The sequence below is a fragment of the Thalassophryne amazonica genome, chromosome 6 (assembly GCF_902500255.1).
Source record: "Thalassophryne amazonica chromosome 6, fThaAma1.1, whole genome shotgun sequence".
NCBI classification, from domain to species: domain Eukaryota; kingdom Metazoa; phylum Chordata; class Actinopteri; order Batrachoidiformes; family Batrachoididae; genus Thalassophryne; species Thalassophryne amazonica.
Window position 1 is genome coordinate 77,479,990 of NC_047108.1, and position 22,889 is coordinate 77,502,878.

The 22,889-nt window shown below is 42.7% G+C and overlaps 1 protein-coding gene across 14 annotated transcripts in view; it reads right to left on the reverse strand.

Moving 5' to 3' along the window:
* LOC117512469 (ERC protein 2) overlaps nucleotides 1-22,889 on the reverse strand; it is a 503,700-nt gene that overhangs the window by 19,589 nt on the left and 461,222 nt on the right. For 12 of the 14 annotated variants that reach the window (XM_034172555.1, XM_034172554.1, XM_034172552.1 and 9 more), the window contains one exon: nucleotides 9,805-9,952. In XM_034172555.1, coding sequence (XP_034028446.1) covers nucleotides 9,805-9,952 — 148 coding nt within the window. Of the gene's footprint in view, nucleotides 1-9,804; nucleotides 9,953-22,889 lie in introns of those variants that run through there. The other 2 variants (XR_004561301.1, XR_004561300.1) reach the window with 1 other exon arrangement.

The following is a 22,889-nucleotide window of genomic DNA, read 5'->3' on the forward strand; positions in this document are numbered from 1 at the left end:
GTCACTAAGAACACAAGGATTGCCTTTGTCTGGTTTCCTGAGGTTGACTTCTCAGATGATGCTCTCATCTTTCTGGAATTAATAGATACCTTGACTGCAGCATTTGAAAACCTGAGTGAGGAACTGGAGTGTCTACATTTATGATTGTCCTGGATCTAGATTAAGATCAAGGCTTATCAGTGACTTTATGAGACATTCACTTATCTTGGAAGTTACATTCAGGTCTCTCCGACCTTGGCCTTTGGCATGCTTGGGAAGAACTTATGGAGTCATGAGGTAGCTGGACAGATGTGTCTTTATGGTCATGAAGGTACTTGTTTTATTGTATGGTTGCGAGACTTGGATGCTTTCCAATGACCTAATCTGAAAACCTAATGTTTTTAGTGCTAGGTCTTTTCAGAGGATCTTTGGGTACCACTGGAATGATTTTCTGTGAAAAAAGATGAGTAGTATTACTTGCATTGTGAGGGAACATCATCTGTGACATTTTAGCAATACTGCATGTTTCTCTGGCACGATCCAGAATGTCGGTGCCTTAAGCCCCTTTTCCATTACACAGATCTAGCATTACTTGGCTCAGCTCAACTCGGCTCTACTCAGGTTGGTTCCAGGCATGCCATTTTCCAATACAAATAGAACTTCTTCAATGTGGGCGGGGTCATCAGAGCACAGCTGCGTGAAACTCCTGTGACGTCAATTTATACTGGACACAAACAGAAAAATGGAGGACTCTGTGTACTTGCTGCTTATTCTGTGGGTTTTTAAGAGAAAGCTGCAGGCGGCAAGACGAAACATGTTTGAAAAGTTTTGGAACTTTGGGAAGCCATACAAACCATACAAGAATATGAAGCAGAAGATGAGAGGATACAAGCTGCTAAGAGATGATGCATTACGGTAAGCTAATTGTAGCTATTGCTAGCTTCCTAGGTAGCTTGTAAAAAATAAGTCCAGCGTGCAATTCTGTAATTATGACAGCGTTTTAGGGCCACATAGAATTTATGGGGTTTTTTTTAGACTTCAAGAATAAAATCGTAATATTACGAGAATAAAGTCATAATATAATATTTAGACTTTTTTCTTGTAATATTACGTCTTTTTTCTCATAAAATTACAACTTTATTCTCGTAATATTACGACTTCATTCTCGTAACATTATGACTTTATTCTCGTAATATTTTGACTTTTTTCTTGTAATATTACAACTTCATTCTCGTAAAATTACGACTTTATTCTCGTAATATTCCAAGTTTATTCTCGTAATATTGCAACTTTTTTCTCGTAATACAAGCATTACAACTTTATTCTCGAAGTCTAAAAAAAAAGAAATTCAATGTGGCCCTAAAACTCTGTCATGCTGTAATGACTGCAAGCTATTGCTATTGAGTATTAAAATTGTGTCTGTCAAAATAATGCACTATTTTTGATTAATTAATTACAGCACAGATAACACCTTCAGTCACTTTGCTGCATTTTGCTTTGATGTCAGGGACTTGGTCTGTAAATAAAGATTTGTTTTTGAGAGCAATAACTGGGTCAGATGTCAGTACATTTTATACCAAAGTAACTTGCTTTGATAACTTACTGCTAAATCTCAAATGTGGGAGTTTGTGTGTTTGCTGACGTTCATGCACAAAATGTTGGTTCAATTTTAATCACTGTGAATTAACATTGTCACTGAACTCGAACAGACTTAAAACTGATTAAAAATGTTTGATTCATGTCTTTATCACGATTTTTTTCGGTTTTAATGATTTTAATGTTCAATGCACAGATTTAAATCTGAAATCTAATAAGATAATTATTAAAGGAGTAATCAGCCTTAAAATCTCCAAACTCCCACAATTGTGTTTTTTCAGACATTCTATATAAATTCTATATAATATAGCTTTTCATTGTCATTGTACGTATACATACATACAATTAAATTTGTCCGCATTTAACCCATCTTAATTGCAGTTAAACAATTCTCAGAGTCACCACTGCAAAATGTTATGAGATGGAATGGGACACCTTTGTCATCATTTGCTTACACGTTGCCTACACTTGCTATATTTCACTGTGAATTTTGAACAATAAATCTTTGTACTTTTTGCAGTCTTCACTTTTGTGTTACATAAATTTGATTTGGAAAGGTTACCAAGGTTTACTGACATAAATTAAAATATTGGAAACCTGTTAAGCATAATCCAGCAACAAAATAAGTTTTACATTTAATGGGGCCATAAATGTAAATAAACAGGCAATAAAACTGGTTGTTCAAAATATCAGAATAAATTACTTCTGTTTTGGTATACGTCATCCAGCAGAATTATACACCATAGTGCAATAGTTTGTGGTAAAATGTAACATCTCATTAAACTCTAATAGTCCCTTCAAACATAACATGATTGAGGCCGAATGGCGAAATAAGGAGGATACGAATTATAATCGTGAAAAATCGGAGCCACATCGAATGCCTCGTACAGCAGTCACCACGCCATTCAATGTCCACGTCAATGTCAGTTTTATTTAAATAGCACATTTTCAACAACATCAGCTGCCCAAAGTGCTTCACATGTTAAAAAACAATATCAAAAACATGACAAAACAGGGCAATTAAAATCCAAATAAAGAAAAGATAAGTAAAAAAAAACAAAACAGACACATACAGCTTAAATTGTATTAAAAGCCAAAGTTTCTGTGAAGGCTCTCAGTTGTCCAGGTGGTTTCCATAGTACAGAAGCTTGAATCTTCGACTGGACTGGGTTGCTTGACGCGAGAACGTTTCGCTTCTAATCACAGAAGCTTCCTCAGCTAAAATCCTTGCTCTGGTAGTCTGACTTCTGTCTTGACTCTTGTAGAGAAGAATAACAGAAACGAGCAAAAGTTGGAGTGCAATTGTTGTTCAGCGCAAGCGCGCACACCTGGACGGCTATCGTGTCCGTGATGGAACAGCTGACCACTGTGTCATCGAAACTCAGTTGGAGAACACATATTGTGCCATGAAGAACATCACCTCTCAACACGCCACTGCAATGCACATGTGTGGGCAGGCTCTCAGGACTTGGTGAAAAATAAAAACAAACAAGATCACTTTTGGATTGCCCCAGCCATGTTTCAGCATGCACGAATAATTATAGATGGCCCACATCTATAATTATTCATGTGATGTGAGAGATCAGCTGGCCGGTGAGGGTAATGCCACATCCACCACATAAGTTAAGTGTCAGCTGAGAGTGAGTCACTGGCCAACAGTCAGGAAACATGGCCCCTTGTCTGGAGTGGCAAACAGCAGCTCCAGTCTGCACAGTACCAAACAGGACAAATAAAATAAATAAAGGGAAAAAAGAATACAGCATGAATCCCCAGAATGTCGGCAGAATGCGGCAGGAAAATGCAGAATGCACCTCCAATGCTGTACATGCCACCTGAAATCTGAGTGGAAGGCAAGCCGGTGGGCAGTGGTGGGCACAGTTCCGCTAATCTGCTAACCGCTAATTATTGAAGATAATGTTTTCATTATCGGATTAGCTTTTCAGATAACTTTGAAAACCATCATTGGACCAATTATCTTCCGATAAGTTTTGGTCTGATCATTTTTAGACTACAACCATTTTTGCAGATGTAGCATTTTGTAGTAGATGCACAGTTCTATCCTCTACAAACAGAGAAAAGCTGGTTCTAGAAGAAACCACTCTATCTTCTGCAGGCAAAGAAGAACTGGTCATAGAAAAGAAACAAGCCCATTTCTTTTGACTAAATACTAATATGCTGGCAATAGCACCCAAGTCATCCAGAGGCATACAATTTTAACTTAACCAAACTAATTTCGGACAAGTTATTTAAATTAACGTCACGTCTGAAGTTTTATAAAGTGAAAATATCAGATATATGTTTTAGTTTTAAAGTAATGCACTAATTTTTACGGTTTTAGTGTGGACATGCTGTGTCCAGGTGCATTATATGTATTCACAACAGAAGAAATGCATTTGAGACACTCTGATCAGGCTCCACAGGGACAACAGCAGTAAACTCTTTGTATATTGTGCCTAAAACTCTCGTGAATATATTCTCTGGGCTTATAGACGTTGTTATTGTGTTTGTTTTATGTAAAAATGCTAGAAGAAGCCCAGGTTGCGTCTCCAAAAGCCAAAAAGTCTGTTAAATTGTGATTCAGGCCGTGTGATATAACCAGCGACAAAATGCATAGAACACTGCCATCTACTGGCAACCGGTTATATCACAGTGTTGTTGACAGCAGGATTTTAAAATTATCTGTAGGTTTCCAAAACCTGAGAGACCACACACGTGGAGATAAAAAAAAAAAAAAAATCATAGATCTGACAGGTTTAGTTGTACAGTGTGTGATGTCAGCCACACGGTAAAAACACCACACACAAACAGATTTCACACACGAACATTCCCAGGTCAAACACCTCACTTTCTGATTGGCTGCATGTCACATTTAGCTCCTCACTTCCTTCTTAACACACCACACACGGCAGGAATATCTGATAAGATTACATTTAGCGTCATCATGATTGTCGGGGCATCCTTAAGATTGTCGGAAGGGGAAGATCGGGTACGATATCGGCCTAATTATCTTACCATGTGAACCAAGCTTGCTGTTATGACGCTTCACGGAGCGAATGATTGATCTGGAATAACACCGCATCGAGCCGCTAACCGATCAGATGTTATGAGGCCTCACAGAGCGACTAATTGATCTGTTATAACACCACACCGAACATGTTTCCACTATTATTTGATTTATTTGTGTGACTGACATCATTATTCAAGCATTCAAAAGGCGATTCCTATCGCCACACAACTCTAGCAACCACACACGAGAAAGTTTTTTGACAGTTCTTATTATTGAAAGAAACCTTGTCTCCCTAACCGGATAGAGTTGTGATGTCATCACGCATGCGCTTAGGCGTTGTCTAGCAGGAACTTGAAAATTTCTTTTTCTACAAATGAGAAAAATGACATATTTTACAAAAGCACATTTATTTGTAAACACCAACACATATTAATTACATTGATTCACTTTCGTTGGTTTTTACATAGAATAAATGAGTCAACCAATCAGTATGAGCGGAAGCTTAGTTTACCCATAATCCCTTTGGTGTGTTAATGTTGAAATCTTCAGAATTAGTGCATTATTTAAAATTAACAATAAGTCCCTTCGGCTGCTCCCTTGTTTGCACTCGGGGTCGCCACAGCAAATCCAAGGTGGATCTGCAAGTTGAATTGGCACACGTTTTACACCGGATGCCCTTCCTGATGCAACTCCACATTACATGGAGAAATGTGGCAGGGGTGGGAACCGGAACCTTCTGAACTGAAACCAAGTGCATTAACCACTTGGCCACCACCCCTGCTCCATTATTTTAAAATTAACAGATATGTGTTATAGATCACTTTGTACATTTTAAGAGTTTACATTAATGTAGTTGTTCTATCTGGATTAAATTTATTTATAACGCAAATCCATAATTCAAACCTGCTTTCCATTTCAAGACCTCTGCCTCATCGCTGGACCACTATATCCTGTCAAGATAAATGACGCTTTCCACCAGCAGGGGGCAGAGTGCAGAAAGACAGAAGTGCTGGCTCATTGGCTGTTTGGGTTTGTGATCGCTGTTGGTTCTATTAGAAGCTTTGGCGGTGTTTAAACTCAAAATCAGCTTCTTAGTAGCTGAGAGCGTATGGGAGGCAAAATTTAAAGTTATCGTTATCTGTAGCTTCCGATAAGTTTTTAGACAGTTTATTGGTTTAGCATTAAAAAAGATAACTTTTCAGTTAGCTGATTACCAGTTATCGACGCTAACTTTTTGGTTAGCTGTGCCCACCACTGCCGGTGGGTGTGTCAGGAGGAGCGCTGTGCTCCTGGCTCCCTGTCTCACCCTCTGTCCCTTTTTTCTGTGATTATATATGTGATTATATATTTCATTCTGTGGTTCCCAGAATGAAACCACAGAATCTCGTCTCTGCTGTTTGCGGACGATGTGGTTCTGTTGGCTTCGTCAAATCAGGACCTTCAGCGTGCACTGGGGCGGTTTGCAGCTGAGTGTGAAGCGTCCGGGATGAAAATCAGCACCTCCAAATCCGAGGCCATGGTTCTCGACCGGAAAAAGGTGCTTTGCCCTCTTCAGGTCGGTGGAGTGTCCTTGCCTCAAGTGGAGGAGTTTAAGTATCTCGGGGTCTTGTTCATGAGTGAGGGACGGATGGAGCGTGAGATTGATAGACGGATCGGTGCAGCATCTGCAGTGATGCGGTCGCTGTATCGGACCGTCGTGGTGAAGAGAGAGCTGAGTAGGGGGGCAAAGCTCTCGATTTACCGATCGATCTACGTTCCGATCCTCACCTATGGTCATGAGATTGGCTCATGACCGAAAAGAACGAGATCGCGAGTACAAGCGGCCGAGATGAGTTTCCTCGCAGGTGGCTGGGCGCTCCCTTAGAGATAGGGTGAGGAGCTCGGTCACTCGGGAGGAGCTCGGAGTCGAGCCGCTGCTCCTCCCCGTCGAAAGGAGTCAGTTGAGGTGGCTCGGGCATCTTTTCCGGATGCTCCCTGGACGCCTCGCTGGAGAGGTGTTCCGGGCACGTCCCACTGGGAGGAGGCCCCGGGGAAGACCCAGGACACGCTGGAGGGACTACATCTCTCGGCTGGCTTGGGAACGCCTTGGGGTTCCCCCGGAGGAGCTGGAGGAGGTATGTGTGGATCAGGAGGTCTGGGCGGCTTTGCTTGAGCTGCTGCCCCCGCAACCCGACTCCGGATAAAGCAGAAGAAAATGGATGGATGGAATTATATATTTCACTTTATTTTATTTTTACTCAATTTATTAATTTCATTCCCTTATATTATTTCTGTTTGCATTATTTATTTATGTATTTAATCGTTTTATTTTAGTTGTGTATTTGTTATGTAAATATGTATTTATTTATTGTATTATTTTATTTATTTATTTTCCTCCCTCTCTCTGCTTTGTTTTAATTCAACACAATGTGTTCACTCTGTCAGTGCCAGCTGAGAGTGAGTCGCTGGCCGACTCACGGCTGGAGAACACATATCATGCCATGAAGAAACATCACCTCTCAACACGCCACTGCAATGCACATATGTCGGCATGCTCTCCTGACATGGAAAAAATAAAAACACATATCACCTTTACAACGCGTTCAGCTGCGCCTCTGCGCACTGCAGACACCATCAGCCAGACTGCCCCATGTGAAAATATCCATCTGATCATGTGAACAGCCAACTGCTGATCCAAATATCATGTCCACCACGTGAGTCATAGTCCGCAGCTTTTTTCTGCATTGCTGTAATGTCCGGTGAGCTGTAAGCAGTTTCACATTTCGAGTCGCTTCGTCCAGCTCTCTCTGTATTCTGTCCTCCGCCACCAAACACAGAAACGTCCGTAACTCATCCATGGACCATGGTGTGGTTTGGTGCGAGCAAAAAAAAAGCATATGAAATATGAAAGATATATGAAAGAAAAGCACGGTCACTGTAACGCTGTTGCAAATATTTAAAAATGTCTGCTTTGAATCTTGTGTCGGACGGCGCGCTCATGACTCGTCCAGTGATGACTTTCTCTGACCAATCAGTGGCCAGCAGCCTGTTGACGTCACATTTTAGTATCGGTTTGCCTCGCTTGGTACCTCTCCTGAGCAGATACCAAAAAAAGTACCAGGTACCAGGTACTATTACTAATGGAAAAGCAAAAAAATCTAAATGAGTAGAGCCAAGCTGAGTAGTGCTGGATCTGTGTAATGGAAAGGGGCCTTTAATGCTGACGTCCCTAACGGCTGGAGAAGGTCAAGAGCATTCCAATGCTTCACCTGGTTGTGGTACATATGGTTACTTTACAGAGGTGTGGCAGAGTGGTTGTTTGCCTGGTGGATTGCCATACAGAAAATTTTCCCCACTGTTCTTTGCAGACTTGCTTTAGTTCAGCAACATTTGAATGTCATCAATCATGAAGAGATGGCTGAGGACCTGATGTCCTCCATTAGGATTTTCTGGGAGAGTGCAAAATTCCTGTTTCTGTTGATAGTGGCAAGTCACCCAGGCCCGGAGACAGCAAAGAATCCCCATAAAACTATCATCCAGCTATCATCACCATGCTTCATTGTGGTCATGATGTCATGTGTGAAATTTTGTTTGGTTTGCTGAGGATGTAATGGGACACCTGTCTTACAAACAGTTATGCTTTTGACTCATTAGTTCACAGAACATTTTCTCAAAAGGTCTCAAGTCATCAAGGTGTTTTGGCAAAACTCAGATGGTTTTTACTCTTCTTCTGGATTTGTAATGGTTTTCATCTCACCACTTTCCTGCATCACACTTTTAGTCCATGTGTTTCTAAAAGTGGAATCATGAAAAGTGAGTTTTATTGAAATGAGAGAAGTTTGTATTTCCTTGGATGATGACTTTGGCTTTTTTGTACTTCCTGTACATCCTATTAGAAGGTCAGGTTCTTCTATTGAGGTTCACTCTTGTGCCAAGTGTTTTAGGCTGCAGCAGATGGCTCTATGGAATAGAGTTTTAACCACCAACCTACAGATCAGGAGTTTGTTTCAAGGTGTGATTGCTAACTGTGTCTGGCAAGACACTACACCTACATTTCCCAGTCCACCTAGCTATAAGTGGGTATGAGCCTTTTGCTGGGGAACCAATCCAGCAAAGGCTCATCCAGTGATGGACTGGTGTTAACTGTAGACTCAAATTCACTTCACACTACAGTTTCCTGAAAAAGTACAGGCCTAACAGGCCTCAAGGCCTGTGCGGGACTTAGTAACTGTCATTGTAGGTCAGCTATATCTCATTTGCTGTGCTGTCCTGTACCAATCTGACCTCTTTTCCCTTTCTTCTCTACCCAGCTGCCCCTGGGCTCAAGGGCACATTGTTGCAATTAGACCTCATCACATCATTAGGTGGACTTTAACTGCTGGTTACCAAACGGGGAGACATGACACATCCATTGGTGATAAACAGATAATGGGCTTTCCTTGAAATTCCTCAAACTCAGTTGCACCCCCTAGGAGCTATTTATCATTTACGAGACACCAACAAACCTGCAATGCACATAGATTTGCACATAAATGCATGCCATGCAACTACACGTGTTGACTATGTTTCCCAGAAGCCATTGTGACTCAGATGCCTGTATATGTGGGCTCCCCATTGTTAGTTCATCATCGTTAGCATTCTCATTAGATCAGTCACTAATGTGGTCTGACCAGACCCTAACTACACACATACCTTTGTCATTCTCAGGTTACAATAAACACCAGAAGAATCGGGGAATTGGTATCTATGTGTACAATCCGAAAAGAAGGTATCAGACAAAAGAATCTCATTTGGAATATTTATCCAGTTAAGTGCAATCCAATTAAGTGCATCTAATAACTGATTGTAGCATGCCTGAGGAAGAAATAGTTTTCCTCCTATTATGTGCCTGGATTTGGTATCACAGCCCTTTTGACTGGTTTAGTTTAAGATGACTGCAACCTGCGGTTTGAGGTGGGGAAGTCTACAGTCTTCATTACCAGCAATGATTAACCACTAGCTGTTTCTGGTTTTGAAGTTCAAAGGTCTGCCCATGAGGCCATTCAATGTAGGAAAGCCTTCCCTCTCTACAGCAGGTTTGAGTTTAAACTCAAGCCAGAATCTGTTTGTCTTTGAGACCTCCAGGATAGAATTCATTTGATTCATGTTTAAACAAGCCATCCTTGATCCCTGGGCACTGTAAAGTTAATTCATCATTTATATTCACGCATTTATAGCTTTGTGACCAATTGCGTTCGATGTACCTGCTGTTTGAGCTGGTGCATGAGCCTGTCCTTTTCCCTCTTCAGAGCCATTACTTCCTCCTGGACTTTCTTCCGCTTGGAGGATGACAATTCCAGCAGGGCGATATTGGCGTCCTTCTCACTGATGGCTGCCAGCAACGCCTGCTGCCTGGTGGGGAGGGTGGATTTTGAAACAGCTGTCAATAAAGTGCGTGAGATAAGGTGAGACATTTAGCAGAGCAAGGAAAGATGGAAACTGTGCAGCTGGTCCCTAAGGACCAGGGTTGGAAACCACTGTTCTTCAACATGTCTAGAGTCCAAAATCACTGAGTTTCTGTAATGTGATTGGTTGATTATATATTTGCTTTAAATAAAGTCATCATTGAGTGTATATTGTTTGTGTACCACATTTGAATCAAATCTGGTTGAAAAAACAATTCCCTGAACTTGATCTTTGCCAAAATGACTTAAGGGAAATTTAGGGGTAAAAATTCATTTACATACCAAGTTTGGTAGAAATCACCAAAATGACATAGGCGGAGTAGGTAGACAATATCTTGACCCCCGTGATTGACCTTTGGCAAATTTTACCCTCCTACATATGTGTGCCAATTTTGGTGCAAATTTGAGTGGAAAAAAAAAAAAAAACTAAAGTTTGACAACTAACCCTAATGACCTTGACCCCAATGATGAATCTTTGCCAAATTTGACCCTGCCTAGGCAATTCCAGAACTTACTTACAAATGTGTGCCAGGTTTGGTAGCCATCAGAATGAAACATCTTTGACTCCAATGACCTCATCCTTTACCAAAATAAACCCATTTAGGGCAATTCTGTAGTTGGTCATCATCCATATATATTTAGTGGAAATCTGCCAAAGAACCCCGGAGGAATAGGGGAAAAAACATACAGACAGACAAACATTTCTGAAATTATAGTATGATATGAAAAGTGATTAATATTTGGTCTCTTTTTTTTAATTTTTGGAGGAAAAGCCAAGTGGGCAACACAATGGCAGAAACGTACTGGTCCAGATGTTAGACAAGCTCAGTCATCCAGAACTCCTTAAACTGAGATGAGATGCCACAAAAAAAAAAGCAGCAGACATCTTTGAACTGGGCTGCTAAGTGCTGGGTGAGTGGTACTGTACCTCTGTGTGACTCATGGACATGTAATAAGCTAATATAGCCTGATAAAGCAAGCTGAGGAGGATATGACATATTTCCTGTGTCACTGTTTGTTAACCACTGTGTGTGTGTGTGTGTGTGTGTGTGTGTGTGTGTGTGCGTGCGTGCGTGCGTGCGTGCGTGGGCGCAGACTCTGGGAAAATAAATGAATGTCTGCAGGTGCAGAGGAAACATACCACCAAGGTTCATCATCCACACAGCCAGACATGCACACTTACACCCACAGGACTCCAGAGAATGTGTTATGCCACCAGTTGAGAAAGGCTGTGACGTTAATGATGAATGTCTTTGTTATTAAACAGTCAAGTCTGGGAGCATGCGCTGGTGCCATTCTTCACCACATCCACAACACCACAGACCTGCCTTAAGTCGTGGATGGCAACCATCCCATCAGACAGCTGGTTCGTCCCCACATCTCTAAAATAACAATCTTTCCACTGCAGGTGAAACGCTGTCATCCCCATGGCTTTCTCCTTCCACTTGGATCCTATGTGATGGTCTGATAGCTCATGCATAGAGAAATGCATCACATGGCCAAAATGTCAAAGTTGACTCCTCATCTTAGTAACCATTCGTTTAACACAGAGTTATTCCACCAGTACCAAAGGGTCATCCAAATGGATCTGGTACCAAACACATTGAGTGGTCGCCTTAGGTCACTGGTTAGCATCCAAGTATCACAACCATGCAGTAAGACAGCAAGCACCAGTAACTGAAAGACCTGAACCTTCGTTCTCTTGCAAAGATATGGACATTGCCAAACACGTCTGTCCAGCAAACTCATGATATCTTAAACTCCTCCCAGGTGTCGCTTTCAAATGCCTAAGTCTCTGGCTGGCTATGATGTCCAGCAACTTCTTGGGGATCCCACAAATTCTAAGGATGTTCCAGACAGCAGTCCGATCAACTGAATTGAACGCGTTGTGAAAATCAATACTGGCTGTGAACAAGCACATCCTATATTAACACTTGTGTTCAATAAGTACTCACAGAGCGAGACTGCACTCTACAAATGACTTCTTCGGTGTGAAGCAGACTGTTCCGATTACTGAGCAGCAAGTACCTATAATCTTTTAATAATAATCTTGGAAAAACATGCGATCATCCTGTCCTTTCCAGATGAGGACAACAAGTCCTTTCTTCCAGTCCATAGGGATGATACTCCCAGATTGAAACCAAAATTGTTTGCAATGCTAGGAGAACAGCAACTCCACATGCCTGGAGGAGCTCAGCCCTGAGTCACAGATCCCTGGAGCTTTCCCTGCCCTCAGCTGTTTCACAGCCTTTGCAATCTCACTGACATTTGGTGGTTCACAGTTGACTGCAGAATCAGCCACAAGAACTCTGGCAAGGCAGATGTGTAACTCCCCAGTAGGAAGATCATCCTACTGCAACTGTTCAACGGAACATGCCCAACATCGCAGTACAGCAGACGCATCTGTCAGGACCGAACTGTTTTCCAGAATGAGTATAGTGGGATGATGTGTAGGTTTGGATGAACAAAGTGATTTGATTCCTCTGTAAGCAGGTCACGAGGGTAAGGAGAACATAGATTGTGTGTCACCTCATCACAGATTTCTCTAATGAATGTCTCTGTGTCCAATCTCAGGGCCATCACAGCCATCACATCAAGTCATGCACTACGATTCCTCCAATATGAAGAGCATCCTCAAATATGAAACACCTCCTCCTGTAGATACTGGTGACTCTGATAGAATCCTCAGCAACTTTCAATGTGTGGTTGTGGAAGAACTTCCACAATCCATTTGCAATGCCAATTTGTTCATGTCTGTAAGTCCTCCAAGCAGATTGTGCACAAATTCCTGAGAAACAGTCTGATCTTGAAGTCTGGCCAGAGTTAATTTTGGGCATTGAACAAGCTATAGTCTGAGAGACTCACTGAATCCGCAAGTGCCCAGTCTGGATGAGAGACTTGTGTGGCTTCTCTCTGTAGACCATACTGTTTTGCAGAATAACCCAGTATTTTCCCACAAGGTCGATAAACAGGACAATACAGTAGGTGGGTCCGATCTTTCACCTGGCCAAAAAGTAGCACACAGTGCATGAAGTTGTGGTTTTTCACGACCCAGCACCCACACTGTTTAAACAAGTATACTTGTGCTCATTTATGTGCCATGCTTATGGGCACTGTTGGATGAATGCTATTGTAAGGCATTGTTATGCTTATGTTTAGAGGACTTAAGGTGGTTATTTGTCTGTACCAGTAGGCAGGGTTTGTGCAGGTTAAGGCAGGGTCAGACACTGACTGACACTTGGTGGGGGTGGGGGTCGCAGGCTGACTAGCCAGCCTATAGCAGTTGAGCTTATGTGAAAGCATGAGAGTGGTTTCTGGTGGCTTCACTGGTAATAGAGAGTGATGAATGGAAAGAATGCTGCTGTTACTGCATTTGTGCACACCATGGAGGACTTTACATTTGGTGTTTTCACCTCTTAACAAAAACCTAAATTGAGTGTAACAAGTGTGGGCTGGAGGAATAAGCAACCTCGTCACAGGAGATGCCATCAGGAGCAGGCGGTGAGTCAGCCACATGCACGCACCTCATCCCACCAACAGGTAGGTGAGACCCACATCACATAAGCAAAGAAATAGGCCACTTACACATCAGTCGCCTCACATAGTGAGAGATCTAAGGTTAGACACAGGCTAGGTCTTTAGAGACTAGACTAGTATTGTAACAGGCAGCATAAACTGACTGATCCATCAACATACAAAAACCTGGTCAAAAGTTTGTGGAATTTTTCTGGTATTTACCTGGTGCCATATTCAGATATATGTTAGGGTCCTATCTTACTGGGCTGCAACAAGGTACACTGGCAGTTTTGAAGGAATTATTTTGTATTTTATTTCAAACATGATCAAACATTTACATTTCAGATTTCCTTCTCCCGACATGTTCAAAATGTAGCAGGTGGAATTATAAACTTATATACTCATATAATTCACTTGGTTTTATGTGACGTTCACTATGTGTTACAATTCCCTCACTTCAGTCACACATTGGAGATCACATGTCTCAAAAATTAGCAACTGTTCATACCTGGCAAGGCAACAAGGATCCTCCCTATATGTTCCCAAACCCATTGCTGGTGTCAGGTGACCCTCTGAATGTACTCATTGGGACTTCTGATATGAGAGATTCCTGAGAGAACTGTGAGAGGGGTGAGCGAGCCATGAAACTACATTGTAAGTGAACTGAGAAAAAAATGATGATCTGACATCACGGGTGCCAAACACGCATGAGCTACCCTGGGGCCATGCCAAAATAGCAGAAATGACTGGAGAGGTACAGCTGCTTCTGGAAGTGGCCGAGCTGCTGGCAGCCTGGCTGTGCACATAGTTGTTTGATGTGCACCCTGTGACAACAGTGCACGAACAGTGAGGAAATATGACAACTTGGGACAAACTTCACTCAAATCCACCATCCCCCTGTGCATGTGTCTTTAAACTGGGAAAATCCTTCGGCTAAATGCAGCTCTCTGAGCTGCCATGGAAATGTGACATCATCTGTCCATCAGAGCCAAAAATTCACAGGAGACCAATGAATTTGCCAAAATATTTAAATACGTAACTAATCATTTTGCTCTATCAGTTACGGTGTGACACAGCCGTATAATATGCTGTCTCCTGGGTCCAACCCACCGTGCACACTGGAGGATGGAGAAGGACATCACGCATGCTCCGTGCCAAATCAACATGCAAATCCACCTTGGATCTGCTTTGCAGACCCTGAGTGGAAATAAACAAGGCAACAGCCAAAGGGACTTACTATGTTATAGCCAAATAAATCAAATCAAAGGACACACACACTTGAATCACTGCTGGACATTGCCGCATCACAGAAAAGAGGCTCATCCAGCACGTGGAGGAGCACTGCATGCAAATCTTGAAGCAAGGTGAAAGGGATCATGTAAGTGGGGGATCTTATACTGGTCATTCCCAGGATGACTGGACAGTGAATAGCGTGTGGACAATAATATTTCTGAGATGCAGCTGCCTTTCCTGCAAGGTCCCTGAGCTGGACATCGTCATGTCATGGAGAAGAGGCTGGCCCCATGCATGGACAAGTAGTGCATGGAGCTGAGGAAAAAAAGCATTGTATAAGCAGGGATCTACTGGTCATTCCCGGTGTCACAGACCGACAAAGTCGACCGACCGCAGTCCCCCCTAAAAATCGGTCTGCCCTGCCTTCACTGCACATGCGTCATTAGACACGGTTCACTGCTTATCACCTCGTTTCTGCTTCAAACTGCACTCTAGTCATCATCGATCTCAGGAACAGATATCTGAAGCTTTTCTACAACAATCATTTCCACATAAATTCAGCATTATTTCATCATAAAAGATGGAGGAAGCAACCAGAGCGCCGCAGCTACACGAGCTGCTAGTTGATGCATTCACTGCGTGCCAGTCATTTCAAAGTGTCACTGAGTATCACCTCGTTTCTGCTTAAAACGGCCTAGTTTCTGCTTAAAACTGACTTTAGAATGATTTCAGAATTTTTACCTTGTCATTTGATGGTTAATAATCCTATTAATCCATTTGATCGCTTTGGGTAAAGAGACTGTCTCAGACGAGCTGCTGTGGTTCGAAATGACGCATGCACAGTGGAGGCAGGGCGGACCAATTTTTAGTGGGGACCGTTTGGTCTGCCACACCGGATCCAGCAGGAACATCACTTGAAGTGGTGAGCACGTTGTCCACACTTTTGTTCCTGTTTCTTCACCCCCCCACCCCCGGTGGAATCAGGCTTATTTAGCCAGGTTTATAAAGCCTAAAGTAGGTAAACCTGGCTTATTTATTCCTGGGAGTCATGATTCAATGAAACCACAATACTGAATATGGTTTTGTGTAGAATTCACATTTTATCAATTCTGTCCAAAATTATTCAGTTATTTTGGCGGTGAGATTCATGGCTCCTCAGCTTCTGAACTGGCTAGACACTTGGGAAGGGCTTATCGAGTCACGAGCTCATGAGACAGCAGAGGTGTTTGGTGATGCTAATACCTTTGGAGGAGAAAGAGGGTCCTGTGCCTTCTGTGTTACTGTGTTGTTGTCACAATTTGTACTTTTTGTCAAACGAACAATTACTCAGTTAGACTAAGATAAGGGTATCACTTGCATTGCATGGGGAATGTCAGCTACGTGAACAATTCTGTGTTAAGAACCCCAATGGCTGGAAAAAATCCAAGGGGATGGCCACGTTCCAGCTGAATCTTGCAGATAGATGGTTACTTTTGTGAAATGTGCCCTGGTTATCTGGGTAGTTGCCATCCAGGACCCATGATGGTCACAGTATGGCAGATGCAAAGATGTGCAGCACCAGTGCATGCTCCCTGACCTGACTTGACATTTAACCAATTTGATTACCACAAAGCCATCATGTTTAATGCATTTTGGCTTGAGTTAAACAGCTATGACCTGGAGTCTTATCTTTCAAAATCACCCAAGGTCAATTTAATTGGGATATATCACAGCTTATTCTTATGTAATAGTAACAATTGCCCCAATTCCTTGGACGAGACTAACATTCCCTATATAAGCAGTGGACACAAATTTTGACCTTGGTCTGTGACCTGACTTTGAAAAGATGTTTTTCAAACTTAAATGTTGTTAAATGATGATGCTGCAGAATAAACGCAGTCATAAACAATATTTTATTGATGTTTTAATGGCGTCTGCAGTGTGCGTGTGCGTATATATGAGCTTTTGAAAAGAGAAGAAGTTACCTCTGACCGCATGTGATGCACATGCATGTTGACGTCCGCGAGATGTCTTGTAAATAACTCCAGTAGTGATATCAGGTTACAAAAACAGCATTTTCAGTTTTACAAGTGTGTATTTGCCTCTCTCTACTCTTATTGGCTGGCACCCCCCCAAACAGCATCCCTCAAAAAAGTGGATTTCCATGATTCATAGAATAAAAATTTGAAACAGAATGTGATTCTACTGATCTCTTAAAATACGTCAAGGTTAGCCATCTTTGAACTTGTCCAAGGTCTGTGTCCCAAAAATGTTCCCTGTGAATTTGAAGACCCTGGCAGTAATAGGACTAAACTTATGCTGAGCACAGACAGACGGACGGACAGACAGATGGATGCAAAGCCTTCACAATATCTGATGGACATATTTGATGGCCTCGGGTAATACAAATCCATCCATCCATCCATCCATCCATCCATTTTCTTCTGCTTTATCCGGAGTCGGGTCGCGGAGGCAGCAGCTCAAGCAAAGCCGCCCAGACCCCCCAATCCACACACACCTCCCCCAGCTCCTCTGGGGGAACCCCAAGGCGTTCCCAAGCCAGCCGAGAGATGTAGTCCCTCCAGCGTGTCCTGGGTCTTCCCCGGGGCCTCCTCCCAGTGGGACGTGCCCGGAACACCTCTCCAGCGAGGCGTCCAGGGGGCATCCGGAAAAGATGCCCGAGCCACCTCAACTGACTCCTTTCGACGTGGAGGAGCAGCGGCTCGACTCCGAGCTCCTCCCGAGTGACCGAGCTCCTCACCCTATCTCTAAGGGAGCGCCCAGCCACCCTGCGGAGGAAACTCATCTCGGCCGCTTGTACTCGCGATCTCGTTCTTTCGGTCATGAGCCAAATCTCATGACCATAGGTGAGGATCGGAACGTAGATCAATCGGTAAATCGAGAGCTTTGCCCCCCTACTCAGCTCTCTCTTCACCACGACGGTCCGATACAGCGACCGCATCACTGCAGATGCTGCACCAATCCGTCTATCGATCTCACGCTCCATCCGTCCCTCACTCGTGAACAAGACCCCGAGATACTTAAACTCCTCCACTTGAGGCAAGGACATACAAGTATTAATTAAAAAAAATAATCTCACAGCTGCACACCAGCTCTTAATGTGGATGTCTAATTGGATTATTTCAGAACACACCGATAATGATTTCATCAATGAAGTACCATCCCTACACATTCTACTTTGCACCTATATTACACTTGTACTGTGCAGTTTAGAATGTGCATTATAGATTGTCAAGACAGAGCCTGTTATTGTGTTGATAAACTGATAAACTTTATAGTTTTTGTGCAAATATTCGCTCATTTTGAAATGGATGCCTGCAACACATTTCAAAAAGCTGGGACAGTGGTATGTTTACCACTGTGTTACATCACCTTTCCTTGTAACAACACTCAATAAGCATTTGTGAACTGAGGACACTAATTGTGACTGTCATGATTGGGTATAAAAGGAGCATCCTCCAACGGCTCAGCCGTTCATAAGCAAAGATGATGTGAGGATCACCACTTTGCGAACAACTGCATGATAAAATAGTCCAACAGTTTAAGAACAATGTTTCTCAATGTTCAATTGCAAAGAGTTTAGGGATTACATCATCTACATTCCATAATATAATCAGAAGATTCAGAGAATCTGGAGAACTTTCTACACATAAGCGCCAAGGCTGAAAACCAACATTGAATGACCGTGACTTTCGATCTCTCAGGCAGTACTACATTAAAAACCAACATCATTGTGTAAAGGATCTTACCGCGTGGGCTCAGGAACACTTCAGAAAACCATTGTCAGTTAACACAGTTCATTGCTACATCTACAAGTGCAAGTTAAAACTCTGCCATGCAAAGCGAAAGTCATACATCAACAACATCCAGAAACGCCGCCACCTTCTCTGGGCCCAAGCTCATTTGAAATGGACAGACGCAAAGTGGAAAAGTGTGCTGTGGTCTGATGAGTCCACATTTCAAATTGTTTTTGGAAATCACGGACGTCGTGTCCTCTGGACAAAAGAGGAAAAAGACCATCCAGATTGTTACCAGTGCAAAGTTCAAAAGCCAGCATCTGTGATGGTATGGGGGTGTGTTTGTGCCCACGGCATGGGCAACTTACACATCTGTGATGGCACCATCAATGCTGAAAGGTACAACCAGGTTTTGGAGCAACACATGCTGTCACCCAAATGTCTTTTGCAGGGACGTCCCTGCTTATTTCAGCAAGACAATGCCAAGCTACATTCTGCACGTGTTACAACAGCGTGGCTTCATAGTAAAAGAGTGTGGGTACTAGACTGGCCTGCCTAGAGTCCAGACCTGTCGTCCATTGAAAATGTGTGGCGCATTATGGAGCGCAACAGAGACAACGACAACAGAGACCCCGTACTGTTGAACAACTGAAGTTGTACATCAAGCAAGAATGAGAAATAATTCCACCTACAAAGCTTCAACAATTAGTGTCCTCAGTTTCCAAACACTTATTGAGTGTTGTTAGAAGGAAACGTGATGCAACACAGTGGTAAACATAGCACTGTCCCAGCTTTTTTGAAATGTGTTGCAGGCATCCATTTCAAAATGAGCAAATATTTGCACAAAAACAATAAAGTTTATCAGTTTGAACATTAAATATCTTGTCTTTGTGGTGTATTCAATTGAATATAGGTTGAAGAGGATTTGCAAATCATTGTGTTCTGTTTTTATTTACATTTTACACAACTTCCCAACTTCACTGGAATTGGGGTTGTATGTATGTATGTATGTATGTGTGATTCATTGCCTCTGCAGTGATAGCTTTGCAAAAGTTATGTGAGCAACCATCGCCGTCATCTTCTGCTTTCAAAGCAGCATGTGTGCAGTACATTTATTTTAATTTTGATAAACATAACTGGAATCCAGGCTCTAGATTGAGTTTGGAATTAAAAGGACATTAAATCTGATAATGTGAAGACTGAGTTTATGTGAGCTGAGGAGGGAGGGTGTATTCAAAATATACTCTGGACTCAATTAAAGACTGACCTACAGTGAAGTATTTTTTTATTCCAAGATTAAATTCATTGCAGAAACAACTAAATTATGAAAATAAACATGCTGAAGTCAGAATCAAATTTTGTTGCCCTGTCATACCACATTTACCGTTTTCAGTACAATTATCTGTAAGATCTTTCAAGATTCTGAATTCTCCTGTTTAAGGTGTCTAATAAGCCTCTGTGCATTTTCTACACTCAGTTATATGCTCGCATTATACAACCATTTTATTATGCTATAACCAAGCAACAACCTCTGGTTCTAAAAAATGAGTCCCAAATCTTGGAGGTCCTTGAATGGCCACCTTAGGCTAGCTCTAAAAGACAGTCTAACCCCACAGAAACCCCATGTTAAAATGGCCAAAGTAACTGCAGCAATAAACTTTTCAGTTTGGTCTTTATTGATAGTTTCCTGTTCATGACATATGTAGGGGGGTGGATTTTTATATAACTCACCATGTTAAGCTATTTTTAAGCCAAAACGTTATAAATAAATAAGGGCAATGCTCATGTTTGGCATTTTGGCCACATCCAGCACACATGCCTGAGTGTTGAGGACCCAGTGGCTGGAGAAGACCAAGGGGACACCCATGTTCACCTCTACTGCAGCAGATAGATATTATTTGGAGATGTGGGGAAGGGATGGACTGTTGTCTCCCTGGGCTGTTGCCATCTAGGACCCCAAGGTGGTTCTGTGGTCTCATGGATATGGCAAAGTGTGGCACCAGTCCATGCTCCCAGACATTACTTCAAGGTCGCATTGAGTGATAAGTAAGTAGTGTGTCGGGGCAAGGATCTTGCTACCAGTGCCCACCAGTGCTACTGTTGACTCAACCATTTTTCTCCATTCTGAGCATTTCATTAGAAATATATGAGATAATATGGCTTACTGTGCAATTAACTGTATGGACCACAGAGGCTTGAGCTCCAGTATCTTCACTGAGTGAAATTTTGTATTACTTAATTTGTATCATAGCACCCTTAGTGATAATTACAAATATCGATAAATTTGTGACTTTAGCTATAGTGATAGTGCCATGGATATAGAGGCACCACACCTATCAGCATTTTTAACACTTGCACCCAAGCCACCCACTATAATGCCGCGTTCACACCGGATGCAACGCGACGCCACAAATACCCACCATCGCCCGTGTTGTTGCCCTGCTTTTGGTGCGAAAATGCGCCCCAATGCGTCATAAATAGGAGGAGCGTCGATTCCGCTCACCGTCAAGTTGACATGGCGGACCTTGATCACATGGAGCGAGTTGCTCTGCTCTATTTGTTTTTCAAAGCTGACAAACGTCGCCAGCGGCTCCGTCCCTGGGTTCACAACATCCTCATGAGACATTCCCAATTCAGGGAGTTTCATTATTTGCTGCTGGAGCTGTATCTGGATGACGGCCACTTTCAGCGGTACTTCCACCTCTTCAGGACCCAGTTTGAAGACCTCCTGTCCCGTTCGCGCATGCACATATTAACAATTAAAAAAAAAAAACGGCTGCCGCTGCAGTTCCTCAGTCTCCCCTCCGACTCTGTCATAATTGTGTTATAAACCAGTCACCATTTGTTTTATTATACATCTGTGTAGTTAATAAAATTATCTTCATGGACAATTCGTTCACATGCACGTGAAAAAAAAAAAGAAACTGGCTGCTGCTGCAGTGCTGCTGCTTGCTCTCCCCTCAAACTCTGTAATAATTGTGAAATAAAGGACAAGAGGGACATAAGTCCTGCTCACAGGCTGGCTGCCAGAAACAGGACATGTCCACATCAAGTATAAACTCCAGACATCTTCACGTCACTACATATCCAGTCCCTGGTTGGTCATCGCTGCGTGACAAGACGAAAAAGTTCAGATTTTTCAACTTGGGGAAGAGGGCGATGCCACGCGATATCGCGTCACAAACGCACCAATCACTCAAACTTGCTTTATTCACGTTGCTTTATTTGCATCCATTGTGTCGCATTGTGTGGCTTGAACTTTTGTGGTGCCACAACGCGTCCTTCCATAGGGATTACATGGCAACCTGTTGCCACCGTCATTCACGTGGCGTCCGGTGTGAGCGCGGCATAAGAACTACATCTCAGTGTGCAAAAATATGCATAAATCAATCATCCAAATTGAGGTGAACTAGCCTCTTAGCCTTTGCTATCTTGGTAATTTCAGATAGACAGGCAGAGTCAGATGCTCCACAATAATCGTATATACGATGCCCCACTGGTTGCTTTAAACCTGCTCTTCAGAAAACCTATTAGTGATGTCACAGAGGTTATTTCTTTTACATATACAGTCACATACGAGGTCTGTCCAAAAAGTATCAGACCTTTTTATTTTTTTCAAAAACCATATGGATTTGAATCATGTGTGCTTGCATGAGCCAACCTTGAACCTTCATGTGCATGCGTGATTTTTTTCACGCCCGTCGGTTGCATCATTCGCCTGTGAGCAGGCTTTGTGTGAGCACTGGTCCTCCCCTCTCGTTGGATTTTCATTGCGAGGTGGAACGATTTGGAGCTTTGCTGCATCAAATTTTTCCAGACACTGTGAGAGACAGCCAGGTGGAAACCATTCGGAAGATTCAGACGGCTTTAGGTGACGATCCTATGGGCATCACACAGATTAAGGAGCATTACAACCGGTTTAAAGACGGCGCACAATGGCGGAGGGTGCGCCGCGCTCCGAGCGGCCATCGACAGGCTGAAACAACCAGATCATTTCCAAAGTGAACGCTGTGTTGATCCGGGACGTCGTCTGACTACCAGAGAAATTGCAGAAGAGGTGGACATCAGCACTTTTTCGGCGCATTCCACTGTTACAGGAGATTTTGTAATAAAAGACGTGCGGAAGTTGGAAGTCTCACAGGACATGTTGTGACATGTCCAGCTCTTACACAATTCCTCGGATACTCACTCGACTGAAAAGCCACCGAAAGCCGTTTGAATCTTCCGGATGGTTTCCACCTGGCTGTCTCTCACAGTTTCTGGAAAAAATTTGATTCAGCGCTGCTCCAATCGTTCAAACATTTTCCTCAAAATGAAAATCCAACGAGGGGGGAGGACCAGTGCTCACTCAAAGCATACTCACAGGCGAATGACGCAACCGACAGGCGTGAAAAAACT